Here is an 18,053-nt window from a genome sequence, read left to right on the forward strand (position 1 = left end):
TCTCCACTACAGATACAAACTCGTCACTCCATCAGACCTCTCCACTCCTCAGCCTTCAGCTTTACTGCTCCACTGTACGTTTGGGGCGTTTTATCGTCTTCTTCACTAACAGCCTCAGCAGTGAACACTGGACACATTAAATACTGACAGATTTGATAGGATTCAGTAGTTCAGGCTTCAGTGTAATTTTCGGTTAAGTGTGTGTTTTCTGTTTTTCCTGGTGCTGAAAATGAGTAATTACTGAATTGCTGTTTTGACTGGAACTTAAATCAGTGAAAGGGTCACTGACTCAGTACTGTACATCAGAAAGCTGTGTGTTATAGGTGGATTATATAGTACAGTGTATGTGATACATAGTACAGTACTGGAAATGTGTGCATTATAGTACACTATGTCAGCTGTATTATACAGTATATTAGTTATATAGTACTGTATGTTAGCCATATTATACAGTATATTAGTTATATAGTACTGTATGTTAGCCATATTATACAGTATATTAGTTATATAGTACTGTATGTCAGCTGTATTGTACAGTATATTAGTTATATAGTACTGTATGTTAGCCATATTATACAGTATATTAGTTATATAGTACTGTATGTTAGCCATATTATACAGTATATTAGTTATATAGTACTGTATGTTAGCCATATTATACAGTATATTAGTTATATAGTACTGTATGTCAGCTGTATTATACAGTATATTAGTTATATAGTACTGTATGTTAGCCGTATTATACAGTATATTAGTTATATAGTACTGTATGTCAGCTGTATTGTACAGTATATTAGTTATATAGTACTGTATGTTAGCCATATTATACAGTATATTAGTTATATAGTACTGTATGTCAGCTGTATTATACAGTATATTAGTTATATAGTACTGTATGTTAGCCATATTATACAGTATATTAGTTATATAGTACTGTATGTCAGCTGTATTATACAGTATATTAGTTATATAGTACTGTATGTTAGCCATATTATACAGTATATTAGTTATATAGTACTGTATGTCAGCTGTATTATACAGTATATTAGTTATATAGTACTGTATGTTAGCCGTATTATACAGTATATTAGTTATATAGTACTGTATGTTAGCCATATTATACAGTATATTAGTTATATAGTACTGTATGTCAGCTGTATTATACAGTATATTAGTTATATAGTACTGTATGTTAGCCATATTATACAGTATATTAGTTATATAGTACTGTATGTCAGCTGTATTATACAGTATATTAGTTATATAGTACTGTATGTTAGCCATATTATACAGTATATTAATTATATAGTACTGTATGTCAGCTGTATTATACAGTATATTAGTTATATAGTACTGTATGTCAGCTGTATTATACAGTATATTAGTTATATAGTACTGTATGTCAGCTGTATTATACAGTATATTAGTTATATAGTACTGTATGTTAGCTGTATTATTCAGTATATTAGTTATATAGTACTGTATGTCAGCTGTATTATACAGTATATTAGTTATATGTAGTGTAGTAAGTAAATGCTGGTGCACAGTGAGTGTGTAGATGTGCTGGGTGTTCTGCAGGTGTGTGTTTGTGGTCCAGATGATCTGAGTGTGTGTTGGTGTGTGTTGTGTAGATAATCAGTTCCGGATGTCCATCCTGGAGAGGTTGGAGCAGATGGAGAGGAGGATGGCAGAGATGGCCAACAACAATCAACAGCAACACCAGCAGCAGCAGATCCATCAACAGCGGCTGTCACGGCAACAGAGTTTACCTGCCTCCCCCCCGCGCCTCACACCTGAAAACCAGGTACACACACACAGTAACAAGAGCTGCCGGCAGGACAGAAAGCTCCAATCAGCGTAGCCACTGTCCAGCGGCTGTAGGTCAGGTCAGCCTCACCTCAGTGTTATTGGTGCAGCCTTTATCCAGCGGTCATCATCTCAGAAATCACTGAGGGACATCAGAGGCGATCCTTTTGAGTCGTGGTTCCTCAGTGGTTCTTCTTCATGCTCTCAGTTAGGTTCTCCTTCTGAGTCACGGTTCCTGAGTGGTTCTTCCTCGTTATTTTAGAGAGTTTCTTCTTCTGAGTCTCGGTTCCTCTCAGTGGTTCTTCCTCGTTAATTTAGAGAGTTTCTCCTTCTGAGTCTCGGTTCCTCTCAGTGGTTCTTCCTCGTTAATTTAGAGAGTTTCTCCTTCTGAGTCTCGGTTCCTCTGTGGTTCTTCATGATTTTAGAGAGTTTCTCCTTCTGAGTCTCGGTTCCTCTCAGTGGTTCTTCCTCGTTAATTTAGAGAGTTTCTCCTTCTGAGTCTCGGTTCCTCTCAGTGGTTCTTCCTCGTTATTTTCGAGTTTCTCCTTCTGAGTCTCGGTTCCTCTCAGTGGTTCTTCCTCGTTATTTTCGAGTTTCTCCTCTTGGTTCCTCAGTGGTGTGGATGTGTTTGAGTAGTTCTGTTGGATGTATGGAGTGCGATTTATATATAATATGTAATTTAATAGCAACAGTATACAGTGCAGCGATGTTCTCCAAATGAAGGTACTGGAGATCTGAGGGCCTCAGCTTTAACCCCAGTGGCAGTTTGGTGTTGTGGATGGTAACCAGACAGAAAGGAAACAGTGTTTGTTTATATTTTTATGGATGTTTGAAATGTTTTATTCAGTCAGTCCCACTAAATAGTCAGTATTGTTGTGTGACAGCAGCTCTGACAGATCACCCAGCAGGGCTCTCCGTGTCGCTGCCTCGCCACCTTCTGCTCATTTCAATTTAGCTGAAGTTCTTGCGTCACAGCAGCAGAGAGAGAGAGAGAGAGAGAGAGAGAGAGAGAGGGAAAAATCTGAGGGAGGGGAGAGGTGAAGTGTGAGTGTGTGAGAGGGGTCAGGGTGGCAGTGTGTGTGTGTGTGTGTGAGTGTGTGTGTGTGTGTGTGTGTGAGTGTGTGTGTGAGTGTGTGTGTGTGTGTGTGTGTGTGTGAGTGTGTGTGTGTGTGTGTGTGTGTGTGTGTGTGAGTGTGTGTGTGTGTGTGTGTGTGTGTGTGTGTGTGTGTGTGAGTGTGTGTGTGTGTGTGTCTGTGTGTGTGTGTGTGTGTGTGTGTGTGTGGTATGGATGTAATGTTTCCTATCAGGTGGCTCTCAGTGGAAAAGTTACTTTAGTCAGTGATGGAGAGAGTGAAAGAGGAGAACGTGACAGAGGGAAAGAAAGACGAGGGGGGCGGTGGAGGGAAAGCAGGAGGGGGATGTTTGAACCAGCTTCACCAGATCAAATATTATTTTCCTTATTATGTTCTTGTTTTGTTAAGTTGGCCTTATTTTTATTCAGAACCCTGCAGCGCTGTTCCTCCTACAGCTTTACGGCTAGAACCACCAAACTGTGCAGGACTGTGCTAACTCAGCAAGTCGGACAGCGTTTGTTCAAACAGTGGCTATTTTCCAAAGAAACGAATGGGGGGATGATCAGCTTCCTGACTGACTCATTCCGCTCATTTAGTGCTCATATCTCTACCTGACATTCCACCACAGTCAGTATACACACTGTACGCAGATGGACACTCCCCTTAGTAACCATACAAGTATACCAGCAACACCTTAGCAACCACCTGTGATCGCACAGCAACAGACTAGCAATACCTTAGCAATACCTTAGCAATACCACCTGGGATACCATATTAATGGCCTAGTAATGCCTTAGCCACCACTTGGGATCCCATAGCAAAGACCTTGCAACATCTGAGCAACCGCCTGGGATCCCATAGCAGTGGCCTAACAACACCTTAGCAACCATCAGGGATACCATATTAATGGCCTAGTAATGCCTTAGCAACAACCTGGGATCCCATAGCAGTGACCTTGCAACACCTCAGCAACCACCTGGAACACCATAGCAGTTGCCTAGCAATAACTTGGCAACCACCTGGGATACTACAGCAGTGGCCTAGCAGCACCTTAGCAACCACCTGGGATACCATAGCAGTGGCCTAGCAGCACCTTAGCAATCACCTGAGATAAGATAGCAGTGGACTAGCAACACCTTAGCAACCTCCTGGGATACAAAAGCAGTGGCCTAGCAGCACCTTAGCAACCACCTGGGATACCATAGCAGTGGACTAACAACACCTTAGCAACAACCTGGGATACTACAGCAGTGGCCTAGCAGCACCTTAGCAATCACCTGAGATAAGATAGCAGTGGACTAGCAGCACCTTAGCAACCACCTGGAATACCATAGCAGTGGCCTAACAACACCTTAGCAACCATCAGGGATACCATATTAATGGCCTAGTAATGCCTTAGCAACCACTTGGGATACCATAGCAGAGACCTAACAACACCTTAGCAACCACCAGGGATACCATAGCAGCGGCCCAACAACACCTTAGCAACCACCTGGGATACCATAGCAGTGGGCTAGCGACACCTTATCAACCACCTGGCATACCATAGCAGAGACCTAACAACACCTTAGCAACAACCTGGGATCCCATAGCAGTGACCTTGCAACACCTCAGCAACCACCTGGAACACCATAGCAGTTGCCTAGCAATAACTTGGCAACCACCTGGGATACTACAGCAGTGGCCTAGCAGCACCTTAGCAACCTCCTGGGATACAAAAGCAGTGGCCTAGCAGCACCTTAGCAACCACCTGGGATACCATAGCAGTGGACTAACAACACCTTAGCAACAACCTGGGATACTACAGCAGTGGCCTAGCAGCACCTTAGCAACCACCTGGAATACCATAGCAGAGGCCTAACAACACCTTATCCAGTCTATCTAGTCACTGCCTTCAAAGGTTCCTCTGTTGGGCAGCATTTTAACTCTAAAGGAACCTTAACAGGCATCGCATTCGGGACACTCTGCAGAACCATCATACGGCACAAACTTCACTGGGCTGTACCTGTTCTGTCTGTTACTCAGCCACTCGTTACCTGACACTCCCCTCCAAGTGTACGCGTGGGTCAGTTCAGCTCCTCTTCCTCAGCTCCTCTTCCTCAGCTCCTCTTCCTCAGCTCCTCTTCCTCAACTCCTCTTCCTCAGCCCCTCTTCCTCAACTCCTGTTCCTCAACTCCTCTTCTTCAGCCCCTCTTTCTCAGCTCCTCTTCCTCAGCCCCTCTTCCTCAACTCCTCTTCCTCAGCCCCTCTTTCTCAGCTCCTCTTCCTCAGCCCCTCTTCCTCAACTCCTCTTCCTCAGCCCCTCTTCCTCAACTCCTCTTCCTCAGCCCCTCTTTCTCAGCTCCTCTTTCTCAGTTTTTCTTCCTCAGCCCCTCTTCCTCAGTGCCTCTTTCTCAGCTCCTCTTCCTCAGCCCCTCTTCCTCAGCCCCTCTTCCTCAGCCCCTCTTCCTCAGCTCCTCTTCCTCAACTCCTCTTCATCAACTCCTCTTCCTCAGCCCCTCTTCCTCAACTCCTGTTCCTCAGCCCCTCTTCCTCAGTTTTTCTTCCTCAGACCCTCTTCCTCAGCCCCTCTTCCTCAGTTTTTCTTCCTCAGACCCTCTTCCTCAGCCCCTCTTCCTCACGTCCTTTTTCTCAGCCCCTCTTCCTCAGCTCCTCTTTCTCAGCTCCTCTTCCTCAGCTCCTCTTCCTCAGTTTTTCTTCCTCAGACCCTCTTCCTCAGCCCCTCTTCCTCAGTTTTTCTTCCTCAGACCCTCTTCCTCAGCCCCTCTTCCTCACGTCCTTTTTCTCAGCCCCTCTTCCTCAGACCCTCTTCGTTCAGTTTCATCACTGAATATCTGGCTATTTACCGTCATCATCATGCCTCTTTGAAAAGCACTGTCATTTGGTGAAGAATGTTCTGGTGAAGAACGTTCTGGTGGAGAACGTTCTGGTGGAGAACGTTCTGGTGAAGAACGTTCTGGTGGAGAACGTTCTGGTGAAGAATGTGGTGGAGAATGTTCTGGTGGAGAATATTCTGGTGGAGAATGTTCTGGTGAAGAACGTTCTGGTGGAGAACGTTCTGGTGGAGAACGTTCTGGTGGAGAACGTTCTGGTAGAGAATGTTGCTATTTGGCATAGAAAGATGGAGAATGTGTGATTTCTGAGTTTATGATCTGATGATGATGATTTAACCTCTGTATCAAAAACATGAAATAAGTGTAACATAATTAATATTTGTCTCTCTCTCTCTCTCTCTCTCTCTATATCTCTCTCTCACACTCAGTCTGGTCCGTGGTTTGAGCGGCGCATCATCAGTGTGTGTGAACGGATGATGATGGGGGGCCGGTGGGGGGGCAGTGGAGGAGAGAGGCTCACACACTCGATCAGACACAGAGGGATGACTCTGCTGCACCTCGCCGCCGCACAGGGATACACACAGCTCATACACACACTCATACAGTGGAGGTAAAGGGCTTTGAAGTGACTTTTATTAATGTTTTGAAATTCCTCTCTCCAGACTCCGCCCATATTAGCGTTTTCATAGCTACTGTTTGACACGTTTCACAGAACACATTGAAAAATCCCCATTCAGACTCAGTTTATATCACAATACCTACATTTAGAGTCAGTTATTCATTCAGCCTAATGAGAAACTGTAGAACAGACTCAGTTTATATCACAATACCTACATTTAGAGTCGGTTATTCATTCAGCCTAATGAGAAACTGTAGAACAGACTCAGTTTATATCACAATACCTACATTTACGTATTATAAACTATATTATAGGTCTGTTCTACAGTTTCTCATTAGGTTGAATGGGATTTTTATCAGCGTTGAGCGACGCTTGTCACCGCAGTAGCTATGGAAGGACGGAGTCTGGAGAGGGAAATATATAGTATTTCGTGTTTAAAACACTACAATATAAAAGTCTTCCTCTCTCTGTAGGACTGTTAGTGCTGATAGTTTGGATTTGGAGCAGGAGGTGGATCCCCTCAACGTTGATCACTTCTCCTGTACACCACTGGTCAGTAAAGGACACAGTTTCAGGGCACTTCGTTTCATCAAGAGTGTAGAAAGCCCAAAGGTTTGGGCGCCTCTGGTCAAATATCATATTTGTGTTGAGTCTGTAAGTCTGAATAAGTAGCACATCCTCTACAGAGATCACAGTTCTGCACATTTTAATACACACTTACTGATTATTGGCTGAATTGTTACATATTGGGGAAAAATAGAATTAAGCAAAAGTAATTACACATTTTAAAATTGTGTATTTTATTTTTCCCCCAACATATTAAACAGAAAGTGCACTAAACAGAAAAACCCATGTTTTAACTTCACCTAGAAAATCAGTAGAACATGAAATGAGGCCAGGGACATTCAGACTTTTGCATATGACTGTGTCTGGATTTTATACTATGATTGCCTACTAAATGTTCAAAAATAGGTTGTTTATAGAGGGCAAGTGTGAAAGCAACAGGGCACTTGTATCCTTGCCAAGTTTCTGACCAATCGAAGAACAAAATATGTCCACAAGTTTAATTTGGGACACTTTAACTGCTACAGTGTGAAATTAATCAAATGAAAAAGATACAGTATCGGAAAAACCCGAACTTTGGTCCGGATTTATCAAATGAGCCAGGTGTTTAAACATCCTCGCACTTCTAGAGGAACACGGACAGTTCTGTGTCGTATTCCTGCTTGTGACTGTGTGTGTGTGTGTGTGTTTGTGTGTGTGTGTGTGTGTGTGTGTGTGTGTGTGTGTGTAGATGTGGGCATGTGCGTTAGGTCATCAGTCGGCGGCGGTGTTGCTGTACCGGTGGAGCAGCGTGGCTCTGGGTATTCCCGACTCTCTGGGGCGCCTCCCGCTGGCCGTGGCCCGTTCACGAGGACACACGCGCCTCGCACGCTGCATCGAGGAGCTGCACACACTCACACAGGCTCAGGAGTTCACACACACTCACACTCACACACTCAGCCTTGACACGTCGCCACCGCCGCAGATTCCACTGTCTCCGCTCTCCACCAGCCCTGATACAGGTGAGTTTGCTAACATCTAGTGTCCAGTCAGCAGTAGCGGCTAAGGCACGCAAGAGTTTGCATTGTGCAAACAGCATAAATACTTGCAAAATGCGTGACCACTTTCAAGGTTCCTGATATACGCTGATAGGAGCTGAACATGTACAAGAGATGCTAATGCTATATTATGATGAACAGCCCCACTATTAGAGAAATAAAACGTGTTTTCCGTTATACCTCAGGTGTTATTCTTTTCAAAAACTTGTGATATCCGAAATTATTACAAACGCATATACAGCGTATATACAACTCTTTATTTGATATAAAGAACTTAAAACGTGATTCAGAGGAAACTTCAATGGCAACTTAAACATCATGGGCACCAAAAGCTGCTAATATTCTGGAGAATCTGTGGCCTGCTAAACATGAGTGAGTGAGTTTGCTGCATTAGCCTTGTAGCTCCAGTGCTAAAACTGAAGGAGCAAACTTCGAACACTAAATGTGTTTCGGATGATCGACTACATTTATAATTCCTAAACTTTAGTCAGGTGATCTGCTGGTGTGCACTGTTAGTACAGTGATCTGTGTCGGTCATCTTATGTTTTTGAAAGGATTAAAGAGATTGTTTTTGAAAATTGTGTTATTTTCTCTCTTTTTCTCAGGTCTGAGTTCGTCCAGTAGTATTCCATCCCCCAGTGACCCGCCCTCTCCCTCACCAAGCTCCGCCTACTCTAGTGGCTCGGTCCCGCCCACCTCCCCTCTGTCCAGCCCCCCTGACCCCATGGACACTTCTAGTTCCTCTCCCTCCTCCCCAGTATCTTGGGAAGCGGTGGGCGGAGCAGAGTCCGGTCACTCCCCCACACACACACAACCAGACTACACACACTCTCACACACACTCTCCCTTCGAGGCAGAGCTGCTGAACTACAGTGAGAATGCTGAGAATGAGGACTACCTGCCTGCAGAAGTGCTACAGGTGAGACCTGTACACTTTCACTGATTAGTCGAATCTTGAGTCATTACAGCTTAGGTCTCAATTTGAGTCCTGAATCGGTACAGGTAGGTCTCAAATTAAGTCCTGAGTCAGCACAGACAGGTCTCAAGTCAAGTCTTGAGTCAGTACAGGCATGTCTCAAGGTGAGTTTCAAGTCAGTACTGGCAAGTCTCAAGTTTTGAATCAGTACAGGAAAGTTCTAAGTGGAGTCCCGAGTAAGTACAGGCAAGTCTCAAGTCTTGAGTCAGTGCAGGAAAGTTCCAAGTCAAGTCCCGAGTAAGCACAGGCAAGTCTCAAGTCGAGATCCAAGTCAGTACAAGCAAATCTCAAGTCTTGAGTCAGTACAGGAAACTTCCAAATCAAGTCCCGAGTAAGTACAGGCAAGTCTCAAGTCTTGTGTCAGTACAGGAAAGTTCCAAGTCGAGTCCCGAATCAGTACAGGCAAGTCTCAAGTCGAGTCTTGAGTCAGCACAGACAAGTCTTAAGTCCTGAGTCAGTGCAGGCAAGTCTCAAGTTGAGTCCTGAGTCAATACAAGCAAGTCTCAGGCTGAGTCCTAAGTCAGTACAGGCAGGTTTCAAGTCGAGTCTCGAGTCAGTACAGGCAAGTCTGAAGTCCAGTCCTGAGTTAATGCAGGCCAGTCTCAAGTCGAGTCCTGAGTCAGTACAGGCAGGTCTCAAGTCGAGTTTCAAGTCAGTACTGGCAAGTCTCAAGTTTTGAGTCAGTACAGGAAAGATCCAAGTCGAGTCCTGAGTAAGCACAGACAAGTCTCAAGTCAGTTAGTAAAGATAATTCTTAAGTTGAGTCCTGAGTTAATACGGGCCAGTCTCAAGTTGAGTTCTGAAGCAATACAAACAAGTCCATAGTTGAGTCTCGAGTCTGTAGGCAGGCCTCAAGTCAGGTCCTGAGTCAATACAGGCAAGTCTCAAGTCGAGTTCCGAGTCAGTACAGGTAAGTCTCAAGTCTTGATGCAGTACAGAAAAGGTCCAAGTCGAGTCCCGAATCAGTACAGGCAAGTCTCAAGTGGAGTCCTGAATCAATACAGGCAAGTCTCAGGTTGAGTCCTAAGTCAGTACAGGCAAGTCTCAAGTTGAGTCCTGAGTCAATACAGGCAAGTCTCAAGTTGAGTCCTGAGTCAATACAGGCAAGTCTCAGGTTGAGTCTTAAGTCAGTGCAGGCAAGTCTCAGATTGAGTCCCAAGTCAGTACAGGCAAGTCTCAAGTTGAGTCCTGAGTCAATACAGGCAAGTCTCAGGTTGAGTCTTAAGTCAGTGCAGGCAAGTATTAAGTCTTGATTCAGTACAGGAAAGTTTCAAGTCGAGTCCCAAATCAGTACAGGAAAGTTTAAAGTCGAGTCCTGAGTTAATAAAGGCCAGTCTCAAGTCGAGTCCCGAGTGAGTACAGGCAGGTCTCAAGTCGAGTTTCAAGTCGGTATTGGCAAGTCTCAAGTCTTGAGACAGTACAGGAAAGATCCAAGTCAAGTCCAGAGTAAGCACAGGCAAGTCTCAAGTCGATTCCTGAGTCAGCACAGACAAGTCTCAAGTTGAGTCCTGAGTCAGTGCAGGCAAGTCTCAAGTTGAGTCCTGAGTCAATACAAGCAAGTCTCAGGCTGAGTCCTAAGTCAGTACAGGCAGGTTTCAAGTCGAGTCTCGAGTCAGTACAGGCAAGTCTGAAGTCCAGTCCTGAGTTAATGCAGGCCAGTCTCAAGTCGAGTCCTGAGTCAGTACAGGCAGGTCTCAAGTCGAGTTTCAAGTCAGTACTGGCAAGTCTCAAGTTTTGAGTCAGTACAGGAAAGATCCAAGTCGAGTCCTGAGTAAGCACAGACAAGTCTCAAGTCAGTTAGTAAAGATAATTCTTAAGTTGAGTCCTGAGTTAATACGGGCCAGTCTCAAGTTGAGTTCTGAAGCAATACAAACAAGTCCATAGTTGAGTCTCGAGTCTGTAGGCAGGCCTCAAGTCAGGTCCTGAGTCAATACAGGCAAGTCTCAAGTCGAGTTCCGAGTCAGTACAGGTAAGTCTCAAGTCTTGATGCAGTACAGAAAAGGTCCAAGTCGAGTCCCGAATCAGTACAGGCAAGTCTCAAGTGGAGTCCTGAATCAATACAGGCAAGTCTCAGGTTGAGTCCTAAGTCAGTACAGGCAAGTCTCAAGTTGAGTCCTGAGTCAATACAGGCAAGTCTCAAGTTGAGTCCTGAGTCAATACAGGCAAGTCTCAGGTTGAGTCTTAAGTCAGTGCAGGCAAGTCTCAGATTGAGTCCCAAGTCAGTACAGGCAAGTCTCAAGTTGAGTCCTGAGTCAATACAGGCAAGTCTCAGGTTGAGTCTTAAGTCAGTGCAGGCAAGTATTAAGTCTTGATTCAGTACAGGAAAGTTTCAAGTCGAGTCCCAAATCAGTACAGGAAAGTTTAAAGTCGAGTCCTGAGTTAATAAAGGCCAGTCTCAAGTCGAGTCCCGAGTGAGTACAGGCAGGTCTCAAGTCGAGTTTCAAGTCGGTATTGGCAAGTCTCAAGTCTTGAGACAGTACAGGAAAGATCCAAGTCAAGTCCAGAGTAAGCACAGGCAAGTCTCAAGTCGATTCCTGAGTCAGCACAGACAAGTCTCAAGTTGAGTCCTGAGTCAGTGCAGGCAAGTCTCAAGTTGAGTCCTGAGTCAATACGGGCAAGTCTCGAGAAAGTAGAGACAAGTCTCAAGTCGAGTCCTGAGTAAATACAGGCCAGTCTCAAGTTGAGTTCTGAATCAATACAGACAAGTCTGAAGTCGAGTCTCGAGTTTGTACAGGCAAGTCTCAAGTCAAGTCTTGAGTCAGTACAGGCAGGTCTTAAATCGAGTTCCACGTCAGTACTGGCAAGTCTCAAGTCTTGAGTCAGTACGGGAAAGTCCCAAGTCAAGTCCCGAGTAAGCACAGGCAAGTCTCGAGTCGAGTCCCAAGTCAGTACAGGCAAGTCTCAAGTCAATTCCTGAGTCAGTGAAGGCAAGTCTCAAGTCCTGAGTCAGTGAAGGCACATCTCAAGTTGAGTCCCAAGTCAGTACAGGAGTGTCAAGACTTTCCTGACTTACCTGTCGATTTGAGACTTGCCTGTGCTTAGCAATCAACTTAAGACTTTCCTATACAAGTTTCCAAGTCTTTTTTGATGTGACTTAAGTCCACACCTCTTAAGTCAGTAATGTTTATCTGAGTAATAAACAGTAGGTAATGTAATACTGGTCAGCTTCTCATGATGACTTTTATTTGTGTGTTTGTTTGAGGTTGACATGGCAACACTGGCAGAACAGATAATCGAGGCGACACCAGAGCGAATCAAACAGGAGGAATTCCCTAGGGAGGCGGAGTCTCCACTCAGAGAGAGGCGGGACAACCCTGCCATTCATGACACCATGCCTTGGCTTGCACCATACCTGGACACTGTAGACAGGTACACAACAAACAACAATATTCTCGATCAAACACCGTCCATTTCTCCCAAACGCCATCGTTTTTCACCCGAACGCCACTATTTTCAACCAGCCACCTTTTTTTTGCTCCAGCAATCATTCTCCACCCAAACACCACCATTCTCCACTAAACGCCACTATTCTCCAACACCATCAATCTCACCAAACACCCTCATTATCCACTAACTACCATAATTCATCTTTGTATGTTTCACAAAAACCTTTCAGTAAATTTATACATTTATAGAATCATTTATATTTTGCCCCTTTGTGTGTGTTAGGTGTATGTGTCCAACCCCCCAGCCACCCTCCCCTCTCAGTGCACTGGCCTTGCAGAGGCTCCGCCCCCCGAGCAGTGCTGCGTGGGCAGAGTTTCTGAATGCCTCAGCCAATGGCAGGATGGAGAGAGACTTCGCTCTGCTCACGCTGACAGATAGCGAACAGAGAGAACTATATGAGGCAGCACGCATCATCCAGAATGCATTCAGGAGATACAAGGTACAGTCACAGCTCATTGTAGATACTGAATAATTCATAGCAGATACTGAATTATTCGTCGCAGATAATGAAACATTTTCCAGGTTGTCATGTGAACAATCAGGCTGCAAGTTAAACAGTCGTGGTTGTATTTTCAGGGGCGGAGGCTGAAGGAGCAGCAGGACATGGCGGCTGCAGTTATCCAGCGATGCTACAGGAAGTACAAGCAGGTACACATACACCTCATTAATGAGTGCTCTTCACAAAGTTCACTGATGTTCTGGTGTTGTTGTCGCACTAATGTATATGTATGCTTCTATGTTTATTTGAATGTGGTTGTGTAGTTCTGTTTAATTTTTTGTGTGTGTCCTGTCTTACTGTATGTGTATTTGTCCTGTTCATGTGGTTGACTGTGTATGTGCTGTCTTTAGTGTTCTCAGTCCTGGTCCTGGAGTTCCACCGTCCTGCACATTTTAGAGTTTCTCTGCTTCCAACACACCTGATTCAAATGATGAACTAATTAACAAACCCCTCTTTAGGTGAAATCCCTACATCGTTTAGAGCTTCTTCAGGACCAGGATTCATAGCCACACTGATCTAGAGCTACTGTGTGAAATCTGTACAGAGTGCTGGTCAACTCTTACTGCCTTGCTGCCATAATACAGATGGTCTACATCTGAACTTTATTACTGATACATGTATCAGTGGCCTACACTCATTTCTATGGTTACACTCCACCCAAATCCATAATTACACAGCACCCATTTCAGTGGTTTCTCTACGTCAATGCCCATGATTACGCTGCACCCATTTCCATGGTTACTGTACACCTGTTTCATGGTCATGCAACACTCATAATGAGTTGTGAGAAGACCTGCCCCATTACTGTCGGAATGCTGTTATGGTGGGGGGTGTAGAAGTGAAGAAATTTGATTGAAATGTTCAGAACTGTGAATTAGAAAAATAATTTTTAATTAACGAGAGGATAATTGATTCAGTGCTAACTTCAGTAATGACACTGTTTTCTAGCTTTGCATTACTAGATAAACAGTTAAATGGGGGTTAGTTAATGTTATCAACATACTAGTTATTGTCATAAAAATACATACAAATGCATTACACAGCTTTTCAGTTTGGTTCTGTGTATATCTGCATATATGTATGTTTGTGTTTGTGTGTGTTGGTGTATCCGTGTATGTTTGTTGTTTATTTATGTGCTGACTAACATTCACTAATATAACTGATCTCTTTCACTCCCTGCTCTGTCTCTCTCTCTGTATGTATCTGATTTTCATGCTAGCTAACATGGATTGCGCTGAAGGTAAAATTAAACTCTAAAGCTGTGTGTGTCTTGTTTAGTGCAGTGTACAGTGTACCTAATTCACCCTCTTTACTCCGTGTACCCAGTTTACCCTCTTTTCCCAATGTACTCAGTTTACCCTCTTTACCCAATGTACCAGTTTACCTAGTGTACCAAGTTTACCCAATGTACCCAGTTCACCCAGTGTTTATCCTCTTTACCCAGTATACCCAGTTTACCTGCTTTACAGAGTGTACCCAGTTTACCCTCTTTACCTAGTGTACCTAATCCACCCTCTTTGCTCCGTGTACCCAGTTTACCCTCTTTACCCAATGTACCAGTTTACCTAGTGTACCAAGTTTACCCAATGTACCCAGTTCACCCAGTGTTTATCCTCTTTACCCAGTATACCTGGTTTACACTTTTTACCCAGTGTACGCAGTTTACCCTTTTTACCCAGTATACCTGGGTTACCCTCTTTGTCCAGTGTAATCAGATTACCTACTTTACGGAGTGTTTCTAGTTTACTCTCTTTATCACAGGTTACCTAGTGTACCCAGTTTACCAAATTTACCAAGTAAACCCAGTTTACGCACTGGACCCTGTTTACCCAATTTAGCCACTTTACTCAGGGTATTCTGTTTAGCCAGTGTACCCAATTTACCCAATGTAGCCACTCTACCCAGTGTATCCACTTTACCCAACATACCCAGTGGACCCAGTGGACATAGTGTACCCAGTTTAGCTAATGTAGCCACTTTACCCAGTGTGTCCAGTTTACTCAACATATCCAGTTAACCTAGTGAACCGAGTTTACCCAGTAGACTCACTTACCCAGTTTCCTCAGTTTACCAAATGTACCCAGTGTACCCGGTTTACCTGGTTTCCCAGTGTATCCAGTGTCCGTCCTCTGAGGAGTTCTCTCCTGTAAAGCTGTGTGTTCCCTGCTGTTTCTGTGTGTGAGACCAGCTGTGGGAAGGGTGTGTTTGTGTGTGCTATTAGTTATTTCACTTTATTTCAGTTAGTTCCCTTTAGTTTTAGTTAGTTCTGATAGAACAATCTGATTGGTTGAGAAGTGTTCTACCCGTGCTGTAATTTGTGATAACAGCTAGAGCTTAAAATATGCATGGGACTGCACACCTCGGGTTCGGACGTCATTTTCCAAACATGTTCCCACTTTTAACAGATTTTACCTTCTTTTCCCCACTTCAGTGTGACTCCTGAATGATGCATGACTTCAGAGGTGTGTTTGGGTGTCTCTTGTTGCTAAGCAGTGGACAGAGGAACGTTAGCTGACGTTATCTGTGGCCTTTGAGCTGGAAAACTATTATAAACTTTCTCTTGACTCTTTGGCATAAAACAGCGGCTTTGTACAGTTAAAAACAAAGATCCTGACACTGCTGATCATACAGCATCAACACTGAATGCTTTAGAAAACTGTAGGAAATGCAGGCTGAGAATCTAATTCAAGTTCTGAGCTTTTTCCTTATCTGCTGCACTTTTCAGAGCATTAATTTACTGATTTAGAATAATACTAATTAGGCCACGGACATACTACGACTTTCCAAGTCGTCAGATCACTGTACTGTTCACACTACACAACTTACTGCCTTGAAATCAGGAATTTTAAAGTCATTGTGGTTTGCAGAGTATATGACTTGTGAGCGATTTAAAAAATTATTTCATCAGAAGGAATTTCCGAGGTGTCTGTCTGCTCGCTTAACTACGTTGTGTCACGAAAATGCCTGGGAGAAGATGGGGAATGATGCAACACCGTTTGCTTTTTTTCTTCCAAAAATAGATGTCAACAATAAGTGAATGATCCAAGTACACTGTATGGACAAAGTATTGGGACACACCTCAATCATTAAATTCAGGCGTTTCATTCAGTCCCATTGCCACAAGTGCATTAAATTAAGCACCCAGCCATGCAGCCTGCCTTCACACACATTAGTGAAAGAATGGGTCTAAAGAGCTCACTGAGTTCAAGCGTGGTTCTGTAATAGGATGCCACCATTGCAACAAGTCAAATTTCTTCCCTCCTAGATCTTCACAATATTTTAAGTATTATTGAAAAGTGGAAGCGTTAAGGAACCACAGCAACTCAGCCATGAAGAGTCAGACCACGTAAAGTTACAGAGCGGATCGTCAAGCTCTGAGGAGCACAGAGCATAAAAGTCACCAACGCTCTGCTGATCCATAACTGCAGAGTTCAAACCTCCTCTGATATCAACATCAGCACTAAAACTGCACTGGGAGCTTCATGGCAGCGTTTCCATGACTGAGCAGCTGCACACAAGCCTAAGATCAAAATGCACAATGCCAAGCATGGGTGGAGTGGAGTAAAGCACCACCACTGGACTCTGGAGCAGTGGACACATATTCTGTGGAGTGATGAATCAGCTTCTCTGTCTGTCAGTCTGATGGACGAGTCTGGGTTTGGCGAATGCCAGGAGAACGTTTGGTGGAGGAGAGATGATGATATGGGGCTGTTTTTCAGGGGTTGGTCTAGAACCCTTAGTTCCAGTGAAGGGAAATCTTAATGCTTCAGCAGAACAAGACATTTTGGACAATTGTTTGGCCTGACTGGGTGAGTTTGGTGTGGAAGAACCTGACTGACCCTCACAGAGCCCTGACCTCAACCCCATCACACACCTTTGGGATGAACTAGAATAGAGATTGTGAGCCAAACCCTCTTGTCCAACATCAGTGTCTGACCTCACAGATGCTCTTCTGGATGAATGGGCATAAATTCCCACAGACTCTCCAACATCTTGTAGAAGCTTCCCAGAAGAGTGGAAGCTGTTAGAGCTGCAAAGGGGACCAACTCCATATTAATGCCTATGGATTTAGAATGGGATTCATAAAAGCTCCTGTAGGTGTAGTGTCCCAATACTTTTGTCCATATAGTGTAGTTTGTGTGCTGATTTGCAGTAAAAGAACAAGAAACAGAGAGCGAACTCTCTTTCCTCTGATCTGGGGCTTTTCTCGGCGAGTGGAAAACCAGGGCTAAGATGATGCAGTGTGAAGTGTAGTGTGTAGTTAGGGAGTCGGGATCCGTTTCAGTTCTGTCAGTTCTAGTGAGGATCTGGGCTCATCTGTGGGCAGCGTGTGGTGTTTGGAGTGGTCTCTGTGATAGATTGTGTGTCTGTGTTTATAAGGACGTGTCGCTGTTTGTTGTCTATATATTTAACTCTCTCTCCCTCTCTCTCTCCGTGGGCAGTACGCTCTGTATAAGAAGATGACCCAGGCTGCAATCCTGATCCAGAGTAAATTCAGGAGTTACTACGAGCAGAAGAAGTTCCAGCAGTCTCGCCGCGCCGCAGTGCTGATCCAGCAGTACTACCGCAGCTACAAGGAGTATGAACGGCTAAAGCAGGGGCCCCGAGGGGCCAACACCCTCACCACCAAGATAAAGTAAGGAGGGAGGGGTATATTGTGGTATAAACTGAGTCTGTTCTACAGTTTCTCATTAGGCTGAATGAATAACTGACTCTAAATGTAGGTATTGTGATATAAACTGAGTCTGTTCTACAGTTTCTCATTAGGCTGAATGAGGTTATGTTCTGTGGATGTTCTGACTGTATCTCTGTCCACGTTCCTCCTCCAGAGGCTCTTTCCTGACGAAGAAACAGGACCAGGCGGCTCGCAAAATCATGCGCTTCCTCCGCCGCTGCAGACACAGGTACACACAGACTGTAATGGTGCATTTAGGTTGTGATTTTTCTGTAGGTTAAAATACGAATAAACATAAATACAGTCAACAGGAAGAAGAATTTCTTATTTTGAATAGTAGTTTGATATTGTCTGAGTTGGTTTGAAGAACAGAGTTCGGTTCCAGATTTCTCCTCCAGCATCTCCTGGGTTTATTAAACTCAGTCAGCTCCTGATTTAACATAATGAAGTATTGATCAGATAAAGCAGGTATTGGGTGATGACGGTTTACACTGGGTTTTCTCGAAGAAGAGAGAAGGAAATG

The 18,053-nt window shown here is 44.1% G+C and overlaps 1 protein-coding gene across 1 annotated transcript in view; it reads left to right on the forward strand.

Annotated features, from left to right (window-relative positions):
* camta2 (calmodulin binding transcription activator 2) overlaps nucleotides 1-18,053 on the forward strand; it is a 55,195-nt gene that overhangs the window by 34,206 nt on the left and 2,936 nt on the right. The window contains 10 exon segments of the mRNA XM_036591081.1: nucleotides 1,632-1,804; nucleotides 6,142-6,323; nucleotides 6,806-6,884; nucleotides 7,627-7,897; nucleotides 8,539-8,852; nucleotides 12,112-12,278; nucleotides 12,579-12,795; nucleotides 12,933-13,004; nucleotides 17,298-17,491; nucleotides 17,685-17,759. Coding sequence (XP_036446974.1) covers nucleotides 1,632-1,804; nucleotides 6,142-6,323; nucleotides 6,806-6,884; nucleotides 7,627-7,897; nucleotides 8,539-8,852; nucleotides 12,112-12,278; nucleotides 12,579-12,795; nucleotides 12,933-13,004; nucleotides 17,298-17,491; nucleotides 17,685-17,759 — 1,744 coding nt within the window.

The sequence above is a fragment of the Colossoma macropomum genome, unplaced genomic scaffold (assembly GCF_904425465.1).
Source record: "Colossoma macropomum unplaced genomic scaffold, Colossoma_macropomum, whole genome shotgun sequence".
NCBI classification, from domain to species: Eukaryota; Metazoa; Chordata; class Actinopteri; order Characiformes; family Serrasalmidae; genus Colossoma; species Colossoma macropomum.